At 38.7% G+C, this 20,644-nt stretch overlaps 1 protein-coding gene across 1 annotated transcript in view; it reads left to right on the top strand.

Annotated features, from left to right (window-relative positions):
* The first annotated feature begins 9,106 nt into the window (after positions 1 to 9,106).
* LOC150088634 (HAUS augmin-like complex subunit 3) overlaps positions 9,107 to 20,644 on the top strand; it is a 142,322-nt gene continuing 130,784 nt past the window's right edge. The window contains exon 1 of the mRNA XM_090370276.1: positions 9,107 to 9,305. Within this exon, the coding sequence (XP_090226402.1) occupies positions 9,127 to 9,305 (179 nt within the window). The 5' untranslated portion in view covers positions 9,107 to 9,126. The remainder of the gene's footprint in view (positions 9,306 to 20,644) is intronic.

The raw sequence follows: 20,644 nt of genomic DNA, 5'->3' as shown, positions 1-20,644 counted from the left end.
AATTAATTTTGCGTAGATAGGGTCGTAATCCGATTTATAGTGCGTCTCGGGTGATTCTTCAATCATACATGCTAAGGAGGAAAATAGCAAGTCAAGGCGGTTTTCTCCTCTAGTAGGGCAGTGATCGATTAGATGTATATTTGCTGACTTCATGTAGTCAACAAGGATCTTCTTGTGGGCAGTGAGCTGTGGAGTGAGGTTGAAATCCCCGATGGCGATATGGTGAGCTGAGAGGTGAAAGTGGGTGATTGCCCAGTTGATTGCCTCAGTAATGATATCAATTGTGGTTACCGGTGGGATATACATTACGCAGATATTTATTGTGGATGTGTTTCTGAGCAGTGTCATGGCTAGGGCTTCGAAATTTGATGAGTCACTGGAGATAGTGTTGATCAATTTGAAGGCCACGTCTTTGAAGAACATAACAACACCACCTCCCCTTCTATTCCTCTGGATATCTGCAGGTGAACTCTGCCACATAACCTGCTGGTGTAGCTATCACTATGTTCTGTTGCTCATGCTCAAGCCATGTTTCAGATATAGCTAAAATATCGAATTCGCTTGCAAGTAGGATTTGCGCCGTAGTCTCCATTTTATTTCGAAAGCTCCTAACCTTCTGATATATTACACTTACAGTGTCAGAGCCGTGAACTTGAATTAAATTTTTGGACCTCGAAAGAGGAAGTACCACATGAGGTCGTGGGTGTCTCATTGTGATCACTGTTGGGATCGGCCAGCGTAGCTTATCTTGCTGGCTCGGAGAATTCGGGCTATGGGGTAAAATGAGGCTTGTCTACTGCGATGGTAGAACCGACTGTCTTGTTTTGTTTATGGCATAAGGGGCGCAACCACTGTAGAGCCTGGACCTTGAGTCAACTTCCATTTAGTCGAGTGTCCAATGCATGCTCCGCTATGTTTCTCCTTCTGACGCTGTCGCTTGGGTAGAACGGTCGGATAATAACACCAATCGGCCAGGAAGAGGGCTGATAGCTTCGACGGACATTGCTTCACAGGATAACTTGAATGAAGCGTAATTATTGCTCATGGTAGGTAGCTTAGTGACTTCCGAACTGACGTAGAGGTCTTGAAGGAGGACGTTAGCTACTTGTTCAGGAGTTGTTAGGGGATGCAGCCTCGAAATGAAAAAATTCTTAGATGTTTTGTTGCGATATGGCGTCATGGCTCTGCGCCTAGAAGAATTTGACGTGCCAGGTGCACGTCAAATTCGCACGAACCAGGTGCATGAATGAAAAATGTATGTGTAACATACATTTTTCATTTATGCACCTGGTTCGTGCGACTGTTTGACCTTTGGTAATGGAGTGTTGTGAGTGGGATGAGGCTGATATTTAGCCACAGTCCCTGCCCATGTTGTTCTGATGGTCTTTTTATTAGGACGAATTTCAGCGCTGTGAGCTAGCGGTTCTGTACGATGGCTGATGTCACTTCTTGATGCAATTCTCGGGTGTGCCGATGGCATAATTTCTGGACTATCTTCACGACTGCATGAATTGACTGATGAGTTGTGCACGTGTATAGGTTGTGAGGCACTCGTGATGGCTGTGCTACAGCTGGTTGGAAGCGACAGGGAATGCTCACTCGGTGGAATTTTTACCTTTTCATTTGACGTGTCAGTTGAGGACCGCATTGCAGGTATATTATTGCCTTTTGCATGGGAATGCGATATTTCGCAACGTTCTGATATATTACACTTACAGTGTCAGGGCGGTGCACTTGAATTAAATTTTTGGACCTCGAAAGAGGAAGTACCACATGAGGTCGTGGGTGTCAATATGTAGTGATCGATTTCTGCAGCTTTTCCACAGCACTGTGAGTCAGGAATAGAATGACTCATGCTGCGTTTCACATCCTCACGAATTTTGCTAGAGAAAAGCTCGTAACACTTATCGTAGAATGTATCAAACTTCGATTGTACACGTTTTAGTAGCGCAGCCTTGAAGTTACTCAGCATTGGCAACAGGACCTCATCGGTTATATGAGGTTGGGTGGAACGAACAGGAGGGTTTTTATTTCGCAGCCCTATTGAATACTGCCTATTCGTCTCCTCTGTGACTTCCGCATCAGGGTACATGCTGACACTCCTTGCGGTGGACTCAAGTGCGTGCGTCCAATCAGTCTGTGAGGCAGTGCCGATGTGAGAGGTAGGATTGAGATCGTGCAGTGTTCCGATGGTGCGCTTGGTCGTGGGGATCTCTTTAGCGTTACTGGTTTCACTGGGGGTATCCTCAGAGTCAATTAGTCCGAGGAACGGAGTGGCACTTTCAGTATCAGTGGTCGATTTAGCTGGCTGTGTGCCCTCCGGTTTCTGAGCTCGATTCACATCTTAAGACGTCGAACCGGGTTTCTCTGGTGAGATTTCAGATTTCCTTGGGGCAGTGAACACACACGTAGCTGACTTTGACATTTTAAAGATTTGTGACCGTCCAGAGCAGTTTCCGCATAAGGAGCGGCCGCAGTCACTATTGCATATTAGTATATGTTTGACCTTCTTCAGGCAGGCCTGACAAGTATGTATACAATCTTCCACCTGCATATTGCTTATTTCACTGCTACTATTTGAAGGCAGCAAATTTTAACGTTGATCCGAATTACAGCGACTTCCACATAATTCTTTTAGAGCAGACACAAAGAAGGAAGGCCACTATTGTTTGTGAGCTTTCAATTTCGTATAGGGTTAATAGCGTCAGTTCCGTCCAGCCACTGCTCAAGGCGTTGAGACGCGGACAGGTGTTCTTCCCTCAGTGGAGACAATGCTACGATCGCTTTAGGCTAGGATTACTGAGGATAAGTGCAGTTAACAGAAGCTAAGCAGCATATGCGAGTGCTAATCGCTATAAAGAGCATTCAAACATGAAAATAATATAAAATATCTATTTATCTGAACAACTATCATCCATGGGTGCATTTAGACGCGTGTTGGCACAAGGATTCCGGCAGTATCAAATGGACATCTGGTCGTTGAAAAGAACATAATTTTTAACTTACGTTCAGCAGAGCACAAAACGGTGCAACCGTTCACCTTCGCAAACAAACTTCGTTTTGATATTCTCTAGTCCAGAGCAAAACGCCCAGTTATGAAAATGTTTGAAAATATTGTACTACTATATTTATATTTGGTAGGACAAATAAAGATTCTTTCTTTCTAAAAAAAGAAAAATGTATGGTTACCAAAAAGAAAATTTTAATGTTGAGGATAAACCCGATGGATTGGAATAATTATGTGAAAAAAATATTTTTTGTTTGTCTCGTTAATTTCATTAATTATGCTAGCCACCATGGGTGTCCACGGAGTGGGCAGGGATGGAGAAATTTGCTCTCTCTGTATAAATATAGGATTCTATGGTAGAGATCTCTGTTCATCCCTCCTCATATATTCCTATGGTTGCCACTTAATCTTTGATGCAAGTAGCTGATGGGTTATAATAAAGAAATACAAATTGTAAATGGCCAGGAGCTGAGAACCTTAACAGAGAGAATAATCTATCCTGGAAAGGCCAGTAAATTTATTTTAGGTATTAAATTTATTTCTTTAGGATAGTTGACAAAGGGAATAACAATTTAAATATTGAAAATGATAATGATGATGAAATTAATCAATTGAAAAATGAAAATATACAGGTTTGTTGCTCAAATTGAAAAAAAAAAAAAAAATGTTTGAAAATATTGTCGTCGTGAAGATTCAACGACGACGTCGAATGAAAGTAATACAAATACAGTATAGTTGGGAAAGGACGTTAAGTTGTGATTTTCCGTAGAACTATACTTTTAGTAATGACTACTCTTATACCACATGAATGTATATTCATGGTATTTTTTCCCGGTGGTCATTACTCAAAGTATAAATCCAAAGTAATTCAAAGTTATAAAAGAATTTTGGCAATTTATTTTTCAGTTAAGCGTCGCATCTCAGAAGCATCATTGCATCAATGATGTCCTTTTTCGACCTCAGCTAAATTCGTCAAAAATATAATGCTTATAAAAAATACAAGCCAGAAAATGTGCACTCAAAGCTCGTCTGCTTGACAGATAGTGTTACTATCAGATCAACAACTTTCTTTATCTTTTGATGAGAATGATGTTCCTGCCTTTTAAAAAGACCTTTGTTCCCGTCAAAACGGGGAAAAAGATTGTTGTCAAAGCCTTCGATAAACTGTTCGATTTTATATTCATTTGGTTTTGTTGTTCCAGAAGCTTCACTCTTATCACTTTCTCTCAATAACTGATCAATGATATCTCCTTTAGAATCTTCGTTATTAATCAGAACTGAGGAACATCTCTTTTAGAAGTTTATTAACTAGCACTCCTTCATTTGCTCCTCCCTCAAATTTTTCCATTATTTTCCATTATTTCTCTACGATCCATTTCTGCACTCTTTCGGAAGGCACTGGAACCTGGAATAGCAATTTATTACTTCTCCTGCTACTTCGTGGCTTGGAGAATATCAATTGAAGTAGTAGTAGTAGTAATAGTAATAGTAGTAGTAGTAATAATAGAACAGAGGCGCATGATGCAAGAAAGCAAGTGTATGAACTTATGTAGCATCAGACAAAAAAAAAAACGATTTCACACAACTATTCCCTCAAAAGGTTTGTCCAGTTCCTCCTTGAATTTATTTAAGCTATCAACTTCCACAACGACAGATGGGAGTTTTTTTCCAGCAATTAACTACCCGCTGACTAAAGGCAAATTTCCGCACATCTATTCTACAACTGTCTTTCCTCAATTTGAATTTATGCCCCTTCAGTTTCGTAATCTGAGCAAGCAGAAGAATCCCATCAGAATTCAGCGTGCTCACAAGGCCTTATACAGCTCAGTCAGATAACCTCGTAGGTGCCTAATCTCCAGACGCTGCAATTTGCAGGATTTAAGCCTTTCTTGGTAAGAGGATCCCTTCGTTCGCCTTATTAATCTTGTAGCCCTTCTCTGTACACGCTCAAGCAACTGTACAATCTTCCAAAAATAAAGCCTCCAGATCTGTACGCCGTACTCAAGGCGGGGCTTGACTTTCGCCTTATACAAAGGGGTAATCATCTCCTTTTCCCTGCTAGCAAAATTTTTATATATCATTGACAATACCCCGTGACCAGCTTTGGCAGCCTGTCTGCATTGCTCAGAAAACTTCATATCTGACTGCATAATCACTCCCAAGTCTTTTTCATTTTTTACCACCCTAAGTATAGTACGACATAGTTAGTATATTCCTCTAGGGTTATTTCTACCCCATATGCAGTACTTTCAATTTGTCAATGTTAAATTTCAGTTGCCACTTCTCAGCCCATCTGCCCATATTTTCTAGATCCTGTTGCAGTAGCATACTGCCATTACTGTCATTAACAATCCTGCCAAACCTTGTATCATCTGAAATATTCGACTCTAAGCCTGATATACCCTCATCAATATCATTATTAAATATACAAAACAACAGTGGACCCAACACCGAACCCTGTGGGAGTCACTAAAAACATTAGTCCACGAAGAGCAGCGCCCATTAATTATCACTCTCTGTCTTCTCCCACTCAACCACTTATTTCATGCATTGTAGCAACTTACCCTTAATACCATTTTTTCTTTTTTCTTTTTTTCCAAAAAAAAAACTCTGTAAAACAGCATGTTTTACAGGGTAAACAAAGTAAACTCTCTCTCTCTCTCTCTCTCTCTCTCTCTCATGGGTTTAAAATCTTCACTGGTCTTCAGCTGATAGTTTTTCACTGTCTGGATTTCTCTGATGAAATCCATGACTCTTGCATTTGTTTGCGCCAAATTGCATTCTAACGTCAGTGCCGAACTTTTCAGTGATCCAGAATACCTGTTACTGTGGGAAAATCTCGTACATCCTGCTGAAACTGAGTAGATTCTCGGTTTCGGCAGAGCATTTGATCATCCGTGTAGATTAGCGTAGAGAGAGTGAGTGTAGATGTTCTTCCTCCCTTCTTTTATGGTTTATCCAAACTTGTTGTGGTTGAGCGTGGTGAACAGTGAGTTGAGTGCTAAAATAACTACAATTGGCTCAGGACATCTCCCTCGAAGATCTCTCTTCTGATGGCGATCAGTCTGGTTGCGATGTTCTCGGCCTTGATAGTGGTCTTCTATTTCACTATGGTTGCTTGTAGGAACTGAAGATCTATAGTATCGAGTTGACTTTTGTAGATCTTCAGTGTCTCTATCGGCCAGCTATGGGGTACGGAATCAAAGGCTTTGAGGTAATCGATGTATGCGTCTGCTGGTTGCAGCGTATCTTATAGGCTTGCTTCATAACTACCGCGTTAATAATCAATTGCTCCTTGAATCATTTGCTCATCTGCTTACATCCCTACTGCTGCTCGGCCATGTTGATCTGTCACTCCAAGCGGTCTGCTGTCTTAGTTACTCAGCTGGTAAGTATATCTTCTACATTATTGGGAGACAGGTGATCGGTCTGTACTTCACCGGGTTCAGACAGGTGATTAATTGAGTCAGAGATTCTGGGACTGTGTCAGGGTGCCTCATCATCTTGGTGAACTGCACCGTTATGTGTCTGTGTGCAGTTTAACTTTCTGTACCTGAAGTTGTGAATGTTATCTATTCCGGGAATTCGCCAGTCGTAATCTGGGATTCGCCAGTTGTAGAATATTGTACTTCTTTTCCTGAATCTCCCATTCTGTTATCTCTTGTATTACTTTGGTTTTCTTCCGTTGTAGTTCTATCCAGGGGCACTGCCGTTGTGACTAACTTCGCTGCTCCACAGGTTGCCTAAGATCTGCTCTAGTGCTTACTGGTTAGGGGCTACTTTCTCTCCTACTTCTCTTGTCCGATGTTCCTGTAGAAGGTGCTCTGGTTTTCATCAAATAACCAGTTGTGTGTTTTCCTCCGTGCACCTTTCCCGTAACGGCGAGGTTTCTTGCTGATTCTAGGAGATTTTCTTTGAGGGTGTCCAGGTATTCTTCAATACTCTGATTATACGTCTCGTGTTTTGTGTGGACGTTTTTTTCTTATGGGTGGACTTCATTTTACTGAACAGCTTTTTACTTCTATTACTCCTTTGATACTGGTTGCTAACTGTCTCTGTTATCTTATCTTTACTATTAGCTCTTTTATCTTCTGCTGTAGCCTTCTTTCTCAGGCCTGTTGGCCTGAGAGTCAAATGATTAGTTCGTTTGTAACTACTAACCATTCGACTGAAAACCATCCATTTATTTAACCCCGGGGACTCACGTCTGGTGAGTATGGGCTTGGCACACCCAGGGTTCTGAGCTGGATATCATCATTCTTCTGTTTCTTGGTGATTCCCTTCTACTCTCTCTCTCTCTCTCTCTCTCTCTCTCTCTCTCTCTCTCTCTCTCTCTCTCTCTCAGGGTAACTCGGGAATTTTTTTTTTTTTTTTTTTGGCTGGTGCAGCATAAGCCTCAAGCTTCCTTGCAACATACAGCTAATAATAATAATAAACATTCGATTGTGCCTCTCACTAACCGTAATCACTCCATGTTTGTCTGTCAGTATTATTTTCCCTGAATAGAGAAAGAGCAGCGACATCTATACATAAATAATTGGAAATTGTTGGCGCTGTTTTCAAGATAGGTAAGTATCGTGAAACTTATATTAATACTGATTTGACTTATGTTGATATTTTCACAAAATGAGATCTTACATATTTCGTTGCAAACTTCGTTCATATCTACGTGAAAAACTAAGGCAGTTTTCCTAATTGTAAGATAACCCATAGGTGAGTGTTTGATAAAGGGGATAAAGTTTCGTGGTATCTTGATTTATAGCCTCTGCAGAATAAATTGTACTATCTTCGTGATTTAAAAGGAAAGGAAAAGCGGTTAATCTTCACAAGCTGGTACCCCTGAGATAAACTTTTGGAGAGAATAGATAGGTGAAATGGGAAGTGTGTTTAGGAAACCTATGGAGGGATGGCCACATGTAACAGAATCTCCGAGACGATTTATCAACAGACCATATACCTACAAGCGTCGAACATGTACTGGAATATTTTACTGAAACATAGGAAACCGATGGAGGGCTGACCACATATATAACAGAAGCTGGTTCATTTATCATTTTATACCAAAAATTATTGACCTCCTACTATATAAAATTATATGTAAAGCATTAGAATGGGAATGCGAACCCTCAAAATGTTTGAAGAATATCTGCTAATACTAAGACTAATACTGCCTCAGTTATTAATTGATCTGTAACCAGTGAGTGCTTTTCATTCAAATATTCATCATTTTCTCATTGGAAATGGGTTCCAGCTTTTAAACATCCAGTGTAAGTAGTGCAGTGTAAGTAGTCACAGGAAAGTTAAAAGTATATGAATGAAGAATAAAGCTTGTATTCAGGTTTCCAAGATAACCTGAATACAAGCTTTAAATATTTCTTCTAATTCAAGAGCCGACCGGGCTAGCCGAGTGGGTAAAGTACCTGCCCGGCAACCCAAGGTCGCGGGTTCGATTCCCGCCTCGGGCTTGGATCAAAGTACTGCAAAAACCTTGGGAGGTGCAATATGGCCATAGAAGCCGATGCGCCAACAACTACCAAATCAAAAAAAAAAAAAAAAAAAAAATCTAATTCAAGATAGTTTAATATATTGTCTTAGAATGGCTTTCTGTAGTGCTTTTAGTATTAGATTCATTTGCAGTTTAGTCTTAGTCTGCTAATACTAAGACTAAATTACAAATGCATTGTCTGGTTTGGAAGATCTGTCATACTACTTGTAAATTGTGGATCTTAAAACTGTTGGAATAACATTTGTCTTTACCTCTATTTCCCTCTATTTCTAAATTATTTTATAATATTTAATATTTTATATTTATTATTTTATATTTAAATTATTTAACTATCTCTATTTTTTTGCAACATTTAAATAAAATTTTAGTGTCCCAAACACAAACAAAAAAGTTTATATATATTTTTGAAAATGAAGAAAAATATTGCTCACAGTGTGTAATCTTTTGGCCATGACACTTGTGAATTTTACAGGTATATCATTTTTCATTATGTCCATTTAGATTGTAACTATATTTCATTGTTGAAATAAACTAGCAAGTATAATTGAATATTATATGACTATTTATTATACAGACAGTGAACTAAGTTTAGCATCCTCTATGACCTGTCACCATGAACCCTGGGAAGAAGTTTCTTGATGTACTGGTTAAAATAAATTATCCAGCAGTAAATAAATTAGAAGCAGCCGATTTTGATTGGATGTTTGAGAATGAAAAAATGGTGCCTTTTCTCGCCACATTCTGCAACTCCATCAGTAATGAAAGCCTTTTAAGTGGAGCAGAACTTGATGAGTAAGTGTTCCTTTAATTAATTGTCAAATATACTAGTCATTTGTTACAGGGAGAGAAAAAAAAAAAAAGAGGCAAAAATCATGAGGCATGGAAATAATTTTAAATTCACAGACAAATTATGGCTGATATCATAGTAGGGAATATACAAAAATCAAATTATAAAATAGGTATACTTTTAATTGTCTAATTTACAGTATTATATAAATTTTAAAACAGGAGTATACAGAAAACAGAAGGATTATATTTGCATTTTGAAACTGCATGTTGTATATTAATAAATTTTTATCCTCAATATTCATTTGCATCTTCTTCATTTGCAGTAGTAGTAGTAGAGGCATGTGATGCAAGAAACAAGCTTATATAGCATCAGCCAAAAAAAAAAAAAAAAAAAAAAACATTTCACACATTCAATTCCCTCTAAAACTTTGTCCAGTTCCTCCTTGAATTTATTTAAGCTATCAATTTCCACAACAACAAATGGAAGTTTGTTCCAGCAACCAACTACCCGCTGGCTAAAGGCAAATTTCCGCACATCTGTTCTACAACCTTTCCTCAATTTCAATTTATGCCCCCTCAAGTTCTTAATGTGAACAAGAGGAAGAATCTCATAAGAATTGAGCCTGCTCAACCCATTCAAGGCCTTATACATCTCAGTCAGATCACAACACAGGTGCATAGTCCCCAGACACTTAAAATTCCAGAATTTAAGCCTTTCTTGGTAAGAGGACCCCTCCCTTCGTTCCCCTCACCAATCTCAAAGCCCTTTTCTGTACTCACTCAAGCAACTCTACATCCTTCCTAAAATGAGGCCTCCAGACCTGTTTGCAATACTCAAGGCATGGCCTGACCATTGCCTCCTTTTCCCTACTAGCAAAATTCCTGTATATCATTGACAACACCCCATGACCTGATCTGGCAGCCTGTCTGCACTGACCAGAAAACTTCATACCTGACTACACAATTACTCCCAGGTCTTTTTCATTTTCTAACACCCTAAGTGTAGTATCATACAGTTGGTACATTTCTCTGGGGTTACTTCTATCCATATGCAGTACTTTGGATTTGTCAACGTTAAACTTCAGTTGCCACTTCTCAGCCCATCTGCCCAAATTTTCTAGATCCTGTCGCAGTAGCACACTGCCATTACTGTCATTAACAACCCTGCCAACCTTAGTATCATCTACAAACTTGGATATTAAGCCTGATATACCTTCATTAATATCATTGATAAACATACAAAACAACAGTGGGCCCAACACTGAACCCCGGGGGACTCCACTAATAACATTACTCCACGAAGAGCAGCATCCATTGATTACCACTCTGTCTTCTCCCACTCAACCAACCTTTTATCCATTGTAGCAACTTACCCTTAATACCATACTGCTTCAATTTGTACAGTAGTCTTCCATGTGCAACAGTGTCAAAAGCTTTCTTGAAATCCAAGTATATGATATCAAAATTATTTTTTACATCCAGTTCCTTTGTAACCACATTATAATATCCAATCAAATTTGTCAGACAAGACAAATTTGATTGGATATTATAATGTGGTTACAAACCCACGCTGTGAATATTATAATGTGGTTACAAACCCCTTAACAAACCCACGCTGTGAATGAATTGTTATTGTTTTTTCATATGCTGGTGTTGCTAGCAAACATGGACATCAAGTACCAAAGGTTTAAGAAAAATTATAAGAGAAAAACTTAAAATTGAGAAAATTCTATTCATTAACTTAATTTTTTTATGCTAATACATAATTAATAAATGATAGTAAACACTGTTTCAAGTCAACAGATAATAACAATTAAGGGTGAAGAAAAATAAATAGTTGTTTACACCGAGGAATATTTACAAGCAATCACAAGACTAATTTAGGGATGATCAATGTATTTGATATATTTGCTTCAATTTAATTAGCAACAATTTGTTTAATGTTTACAAATATGTTAAATATGTTCATTGCTTAGCTTTATTATGTATCATTTTCAATTAACTATAGTATATGCTTGTTATTATAGAATGACACATAATATACTAATTAGTATTCAAATAAAATCTGTATTTGGTTTCATTGATCTCATCTTGGAAGATCTAATGATTTTTGTGTTCATAATACCTTTTAATATATAAAGTAAAGTAATACAATTTATTTTACATATTTAAGTTACTTCATTGCAAAATTTGCTTTTCTATATAATAACTATTATGTCATGAAAGATATTGAAATAAAAATAAAATTTAAGAGCAAACTTCTGTTAAAAACACAAAATCCTCCATAATAAGTTAAACATTATTATAAAATCATAATGTTTCAAGAGCTACACCATTTCCTTGATCACATACAAGAAAACTAAACTCAGATACAAGGAATCTTCAAGTATTTTTCATTGTGATAATGTCATTAGAAAGTCTTAAACTCAGTAAGGAATCTTTCTTATAATGGATCAGTCTCTCCCAGGTGAGTGCTGTTGGGCCAGATGTCATCCATTATGAAACAGTTAAACACATTATCAAAATCAGTAGATCATCTGCTGTTTATCTATGGACTCATAGATAAACAGCAGATGATCCGCTACTGTTTATCTCTGCCTTTCCAGGAAAAAGGTTCCTTTGCCTTGTCAGGAAAGGATCCAAAACTCTGAGTAGTTGTTGTTCTGTAAGCTGGACCAGATTTTCACAAGCTGGTCAGGTCTATAGTTGTTCTATGGATTTGACCAGCTTGTGTAAAATCCTGGAGACACTATAGGACTTGCAAGGATATTCTGGGGTAGTAGTTGAAATCAAATCAAAAGTGGTATGCATTACCTGCCTTCAAAATTGATCACGGATTTACTCTCTTCTCTCATCAAAGGCCAAGCACTGATTTGTTTTTAAATTGTATAGCATCATTATCAGATTAGGTCAGTCTGAGACACTGCCAAACAGAAAACTGTCATATTGTGATCACCTGAGAAATACCTCATCTACCCCTGTGTGTAGATTTGGCTGTTTTGCTGGACAAAAAACTTGAATTTACATGGGGGAAAAACTTGACATTCTTTCCCGACACCAACTAACTCAGCCACGGAGTGAAAAAAAGCTCATAAAAGTTCTTCGCATCATTGATGGGATTTGAAGCTGGACCTTTTCAACAGGTGTGGGGAGAATGGTGTTTATAACTTATAAACAACCCCTGGTGTTTATAAGTCCTAGCAGAGCATCCTTCCTGCGAAGGCTACTCTGCTAGGACTTTGTGTGCACGCATGTACATGCAGCCCCAACTAAACTATGGCAACTCTGCTATGTGATGTTAGCATTAGTAGAGGCATACGATGCAAGAAAGCAAGCTTATGCAGCATCAGCCAAAAAAAAAAAAAAAAAAAACCCTCCCATTGCATCTCTCCATTTGTACCAAATGCCTGTCCAGCTCAGCCTTAAATTTATTTAGCCTATTAGCTTCCACAACAAAAGATGGAAGCCTGTTCCACCAATCAACTATCCGCTGGCTAAAGGCAAATTTCCGTACATCTATTCTACAACTATCTTTCCTAAATTTGAAACTGTGCCCCCTCAGGTTCTTAGTCTGAGCAAGACGAAAAAAACCATCAGCATTCAGCTTGCTCAACCCATTCAAGGTCTTATACACCTCATTAAGATCACCTCACAGGTGCCTACTCTCCAGGTGGTACAATTTGCAGAACTTAAGCCTTTCTTTGTAAGAGCACCCCTTTGTTCCCCTCACCAATCTTGTTGCCCTTCTTTGTACTCATTCTAGCAACTCTACTTCATTCCTAAAATGAGGCCTCCAGACTTTTACACAGTATTCTCTAGGTGTGGCCTGACCATCGCCTTGTATAACGGGATTATCACCTCCCTGTCCCTGCTAGCAAAATTCCTATATATCATTGACAAGACTCCATGACTTGCCCTGGCAGTCCATCTGCACTGCTCAGCGAACTTCATATTTGGCTGCACAATTACCCTCAGGTCTTTTTCACTTCCCTGAGTGTAGGTACCACCCAGTTGGTACGTTTCTCTTCGGTTATTGCTACCCATATGCAGTACTTTGCATTTGTCCATATTAAACTCCAGTTGCCACTTCTTAGCCCATTTTCCCAACTTATCTATATCCAGTTGGAGTAGCATACTCTCATTACTGACATTAACTGATATAGTGTACAACTGATATAGTTGTACACGTTGGCACTAATGATATTAAGAGTAGGAGACCGGCGGAATTACTTAACAAGTACAGGTCACTGTTGAAAAAAAGCCGTGAATTAGGGTTGAATTTGAAAGTGTCTGCAATTCTGCCCAGACACAATAGGAGGGAGTATATGATGAGAGCCCTGTCAATCAATTCGTCCCGGGAAAGATTGTGCAAGGCTCAAGGGGTAGAATTATTTTTAGCCTGGTCTGTACTTGTTAACAGGAGAGACTGCTTCTACAGGGATGGGATACACTTAAATAGAAAGGGTGCAAGAATGTTTGCTAATGCTACGAGGCAGTGTTAGGTGGGTCGGAAAACTGCTAGATTGAGGGGGATACAAGGACTAATAGATTAACAGTAGCCACTGGCAGAGGTGAAAGTGATTCTTGCACTGCTTCTATTGCAATGAGCCGCAGCCTGGAAAATAAGATGCAGGATATTTCAGAGACTGCTGGGAATCATTGGGGTACAAGTAAACATGGGTTGTGTTAGGGTAGCTAAGAAAAAGAACAGGTGCATGTATACTTGCGTGTACACCAATGCTAGGAGTTTAGTAAATAAATTTGATGAATTTGAGGTATTGCTCAAAACATCAAAAGCAGATATTGTTGGGATTTCAGAGACGTGGTGTCACAGATATAAGGAATGCAGAACTGGAATTTGGGGAGTACAACGTCTACAGAAAGGATAGACAGGATAGGAAGGGAGGAGGGGTTACGCTATTAGTTAAGAAACACATCCAAGGAAGTGAAGCCAGTCGACATCGCTGGACAGTGCAGTGTCGAGTCAGTTTGGTGTAACATAAGCATTGGAAGATCAAAATTGAGAGTAGGAGTGTGCTATAGGCCTAATGACTCTGATGAGTATAATAAGAAACTCTCCAGGGAAATAGTGGGCCAGTACATAAGAGAGTCTTATAATGGGGGATTTTAATCTCCCAAATATTGACTGGAATTTGGGGGCTGGTCACTCACACACTAGCAAGGCTTTTGTGGATTTATTGGATGATTGTTTTCTACATCAGCATGTTCGGGAGGCAACTAGATGGAGTAATACTCTTGATTTGATTATTAGTAATGATTCTTCATGCATTAAGAATCTGCAGGTAATTGAACCACTAGGTGGCAGTGATCACGGTGTGCTGAAGTGGGATTTACTCAAAGAGGTAACTACCATTAGGGGTAAAGGGAAGGGTTATTGCTTTCGTAAAGGCGACTACGATGAACTGAGACAGTATTTAAATTCTATACAGTGGGACCAACTGATGATGTTACCAACAGCAAATTCAAAATGGGAAGCATTCAAAGAACTTATCTTGGAAGCTACTAGGCTTTGCATACCAACTAAGAAATATTGTTCAAGGTTTAGGCTTAAGTGGATGTCAGATGAACTAATGAGACATATCATCATTCTTCTTTTTCTTTCTTGGTGATTCCTTTCTGCTTCTGACTCTCTCTATCTCTGGGTAATTCAGATTTTTTTTTTTTTTTTTCTTGGCTGGTGCAGCATAAGCCTCAGGCTTCCTTGCACCATATAGCTAATAATAATAATAATAATAATAATGGCAGAGAAGAAAAATGCATGGGATACATACAAATTAACACGTGACACAGAAGCCTATGAATAATACAAGTTGATCTGTAACCAAGTTACAAAGGAGGTTAGGCAGGCGAAGATAGGCGCCTCCGTAGCCAGGTGGGAAGGAGCAGCAGTGCGTAGCACACGCTTCTTGATCAGACTGGGGTTCGAGCCCGTCACCACCAAATACGGAGGATGCGGAAAGGTCAGGGAATGACCACCGCATATCCCCGGAGCAATATGGCCTTAGTTGCTAATTCTCCTAAAAACCAAATAACAAACAAACAAACAGCAAGCGAAGGCAGATTACGAGAAATCTTTGGCAAGAGATGCAAAGAAAAACAGCAAAGAGTTCTTTACTTATGTAAACTCTAGAAGGAAGGGGATGAATCAGATTGGTCCACTTGATATCGATGGGTCAACTGTTGATGATCCTGCTCAGGTAGCTAACAAACTAAATGAATATTTTGCATCGACATTCACACACGAGGAGTTATTCAGTGAGGGAAATGCCAGAGGTGTATTCAACTCTGGCAGTAAGTTAGAGAATCTTGTAATAACTGAGAGTAAAGTGGAGGAGAAATTGTTGAAGATAAATACAAGAAAGGCACCTGGGGTGGATGGGATCTATCCAGTTATATTAAAGGAGGCAGCAAAGGAAGTAAGCAAACCCTTAGCCATAATTATGAGAGCTTCCTTGGACTCATGGGAAGTACCCATGGACTGGAGATGTGCAAATGTGACCCCAATTCACAAAGGAGGATCAAAGGGCGACACAAGTAATTATAGACCTGTTAGTTTAACTTCTGTTCCCGGAAAATTAATGGAGGCACTGGTTAAAGATGCACTGCAGAATCATCTAGACAAGACTTCAGTTATAGCTCAGACACAGCATGGTTTTGTTAAGAGAAAGTCTTGCCTGACCACTTTGATTGGATACTATGATGCAGTCACAAAAGAACTCGATGCAGGGAATAACTTTGATATTATATACTTGGATCTTAGAAAGGCTTTTGATACTGTTGCACATGGAAGACTGCTGCACAAATTGGAGCAGTGTGGCATTGGAGGCAAATTGCTGCTATGGATAAAGGGGTGGTTGAGGGGGAGAAGACAGAGAGTCGTAATCAATGGACACTGCTTATCGTGGACTAATGTTATTAGTGGAGGCCCTCAGGGTTCAGTATTGGGTCCATTATTGTTTTCTGTATTATGTTTTCTGTATCTATATAATATAAATGATATTGATGATGGTATATCAAGCTTAATGTCCAAGTTTGCAGACGTTACGAAGGTTGGCAGGGTTGTCAAGGACACTACTGACACTATGCTACTGCAACAGGATCTGGAAAGGTTGAGCAGATGGGCTGAGAGGTGGCAAATGAAGTTTAACATTGACAAATGTAAAGTACTACATATGGGAAACAGCAACCCCAGAGCAACGTATCAACTCTGTGGTACTACACTGACAGTGGTAGAGAATGAAAGGGACCTGGGAGTGGTTGTGCAGGCAGATATGAAGTTTTCTGAGCAGTGCAGACGGGCTGCAAGAGTAGCTCATGGTGTATTGTTGATGATATATAGGAATTTTTCTAGCAGGGATAAGGAGGTGATTATTCCCTTGTATGAGGCAATGGTCATGCCACACCTAGAGTACTGTATATAGGTCTGGAGGCCTCATTTCAAGAAGGATGTAGAGATGCTGGAACGAGTACAGAGAAGGGCAACAAGATTGGTGAATGGAACAAAGGGATGCTCTTATGAAGAAAGGCTTAAGTTTTGCAAATTACAGTGTCTGGAGACTAGGCACCAGCGAGGTAATCTGATAGAGGTGTATAAAGCCTTGAATGATTTGAGCATGCTCAATGCTGATGGGATTCTTCTTCTTCTTGCTTAGAATAATCACCTGAGAGGGCATAAATTCAAATTGAGGAAAGACAGATGTAGGATAGATGTGAGGAAATTTGCCTTTAGCTAGCAGGTGGTTGGTTGGTTGGTGGAATAGACCTCCATCCTTTGTCGTGGAGGTTGATAGCCTGAATAAGTTTAAGGCTCAGCTGGACAGGTATTTCAAACGAACAGAGGGGTGAAGTGGAAGTGGTTATTTTTTCAATTCCTACTATTAGTTCACACTCTCCCTATATATATATTTATATATATTGTTCAAATTTTCAATCGTTAATAAAATACTTTTTATTCATCCCCTCAAGTTCAAATAAATTTTTTTAAACTTGTAGTGGATGACACTTGATGTTAATACAGTTTTTTCAAATATTAATTCATTAATTAAATGTAATTAATTAATTTTAGTTTATATGGGAGAAAAAAATTTCTCTTATATAAGATATTTAGCAGGATATAAATTTAGGAATAAAATTGAAATCAACAGGCAGTAGCTCAATCGGTAAAATGCAAGGATTTCAGTATTTTTCACGTGAAGGTGAAGAATGCGAGTTCAGTTCTTGCGAAAATCAATAATTTTTTGATAAATTTTTGTTATTCATCCACTCAAGTTCAAATACATTTTTTTAAACTTGTAGTGGATGGCACTTGATGTTAATACAGTTTTTTCAAATATTAATTCATTAATTAAATTTAATTAATTAATTTTAGTTTTATATGGGATAAAAAAATTTCTCTTATATAAGATATTTAGCAGGATATAAATTTAGGAATAAATACCGTCAGTGGCGAAGCGTGTAGATCGCTGGAAAAAAATTTCTTTTTCAGATTCTTTTTTCATTCTGGGTTCTAGTCTGAGTCAAGTAGGGAACAAAATGGAAAATGAAACATATGAATAAAAATAATAGTCCAACACCATATATAGAAAGGAAAATGGAAAATTGCAAAGAAATTCGCTTTCTATTTTGCCACTTAATATTGTGATTCTGTCATATGTATATACATATTTATATTAATTGTAATTATTTAATAAAAAGTAACTAAAATAAAATTTTTCTTTGTTGACCTAAGTAGGAATTGACTTTAAAAAATTTTTTTTTATATTACTTGTTATTTATTTATTTTTATTTTATTTTATTTTTTATTTTTTTGGCTGATGCTGCATAAGTTTGCTTTCTTGCATCAAATGCCTCTACTAATGCTAATAACCCTGCCAACCTTTGTATCATCTGCAAATTTGGACATTAAACCTGATATAACTTCATCAATATCATTGATAAATATACAAAACAACAATGGGCCCAACACCAAACCCTGGCGAACCCCACTAATAACATTTGTCCACAAAGAGCAGTGTCCATTTATTACCACTCTCTGTTGTCTCCCACTCAACCATCCCTTTATCCATTATAGCAGCTTACCCTTGATGTCATACCTCTCCAATTTGTACAGCAGTCTTCCATGTGTAACAGTATCAAAAGCTTTCCTGAAATCCAAATACTGTATATGATATCAAACTTATTTTTGGCATTCAGTTTCTTTGTGACCACATCATGGTAAGGAATCAGATTGGTCAGACAAGACCTCCCTTTGACAAACCCATGCTGTCTTAACTATTACTGCAGTCCTCTCTAGATGATCCTGCAATGCTTCTTTAACCAGTGATTCCATTATTTTCCCCCGGAACACAAGTTAAACTAACAGGTCTATAGTTACTTGTGTCACTTTTTGAACCCCCTTTGTGAATTGGTGATACATTTGCACACCTCCAGTCCATGGGGACCTTCCCTGAGTCCAAGGAAGCTCTCATAATTATGGCTAAGGGTTTGCTTACTTCCTTTGCTGTGTCCTTTAATATAACTGGATAGATCCCGTCCACCTCAAGTGCCTTTCTTATGTTTAACTTCAACAATTTCTCCTCCACTTTGCTCTCAGTTATTACAAAATCACTTAGTTCCCTGTTAGCATTTGATAAACTTCTGACACTCCCCTCATTGAATAACTCCTCGTATGAATATAGATGCAAAATACTCATCCAGTTTATCAGCTACCTGAGCATGATTATCAATAGTCAACCCATCTATGTTAAGTGTTCCAATCTGATTCATCCCTTTCCTTAGAGAGTTTACATAAGTAAAGAATTCCTTGCTGTTTTTCTTTGCATCCTTTGCCAAAGATTTCCCATAATCTGCCTTTGCCTGCCTAACCTCCTTTTTGACTTGATTACAGACTAGTTTATACCTGCCATATGCTACTGTGTCGCCTGATACTTTATATGCATCCCTTACATTCTTCTCTGCTACTAGCCTCATTAATTCATCTGACATCCATTTAGGCCTAAACCTTGAACAGTATTTCTTAGTTGGAATGAAAAGCCTAGTAGCCTCCAAAATTAAGTCCCTGATCATCAGTTGATCCCACTGTACAGAATCTAAAAAATGTCTGAGATCTCTGTAGTCACCTTTATGAAAGCAAAAGCCCTTCCCTTTAGCTTTGATGGTAGTTGCATCTTTAAATAATTCCCACATCAATACATTGTGATCATGTCGCCCAGTGGTTCCTTTATCTGCATATTCTTAATGCATGAAGAATCACTACTGATAATCAGATCAAGAGTATTACTCCCTCTGGTTGCCTCTCGAACATGTTGCTGTAGAAAACAGTCTTGCTAGTGTGTGAGTGACCAACCCACAAGTTCCAGTCAATATCTGGAAAGTTAAAATCTCCCATTATAAGACATTCTGATTTACTGGCCCACTCTATTTCTCTGCACAATTTCTCATTATACTCATCAGCTTCATTAGGCCTATAACACACACCTACTCTCATTTTTCCTTTTCCAGTGCTTATTTCACACCAAACAGACTCAACACTGCATTGTCCACCAACATCAATTGGATGAACTTCTTTAGATTTTGTGTTTCTTAACTAACAGCATAACCCCTCCTCCCTTCCTATCCTGTCTATCCTTCCTATACCCATTGTACTCCCCAAATTCCAACTCTGCACTGCCTATACACGTGTCTGATATCCCAACAATATCTGCCTTTGATGTCTTGACTAGCACTTCAAGCTCATCAAATTTATTAACTATACTCCTAGCATTGGTGTACATGCAAGTATACATGCACCTGTTCCTGCTCCTGGCCACCCTAACACAGCCCATATATTTACTTGTTCCACTATGACTCCCAGCAGTACTGGAAATCTCCATTACCTTGCTTTGCAGTCTGCTGCCCATTCTAATAGTCTGCTAGAGTGCAAGAATCACTTTTGCCTCTGCCTCTGCCTGTGGCCACTGTTAACCTTTTAGTCTGTGTATCCCCCCACACTAGCAATTTTCCAACCCACCTAACACTGCCTCGATAACATCAGCAAATATTCTTGCACCCTTTCTATTTAAGTGTATCCCATTCCTGTAGAAGCAGTCTCTCCTGTCAACAAGCACAGACCAGGCTGAAATAAATTCTGCCTCTTGAGCCTTGCACAATCCCTCCAGGGCCAAATTGATTGACAAGGCTCTTATCATATACTCTCTCCTATCTTGTCTGGGCAGAATTGCAGACACTTTCACATTCAACCCTAACTCGTGACTTTTTTTCAACATTGACCTGTACTTGTTGAGTAAATCTGCAGTTCTCTTACTCTTAATGTCATTAGTTCC

The sequence above is a fragment of the Mastigoproctus giganteus genome, chromosome 3 (assembly GCF_048544385.1).
Source record: "Mastigoproctus giganteus isolate SK-2022 chromosome 3, ASM4854438v1, whole genome shotgun sequence".
NCBI lineage: Eukaryota > Metazoa > Arthropoda > Arachnida > Uropygi > Thelyphonidae > Mastigoproctus > Mastigoproctus giganteus.
This window is presented reverse-complemented; position numbering and strand designations above follow the sequence as displayed.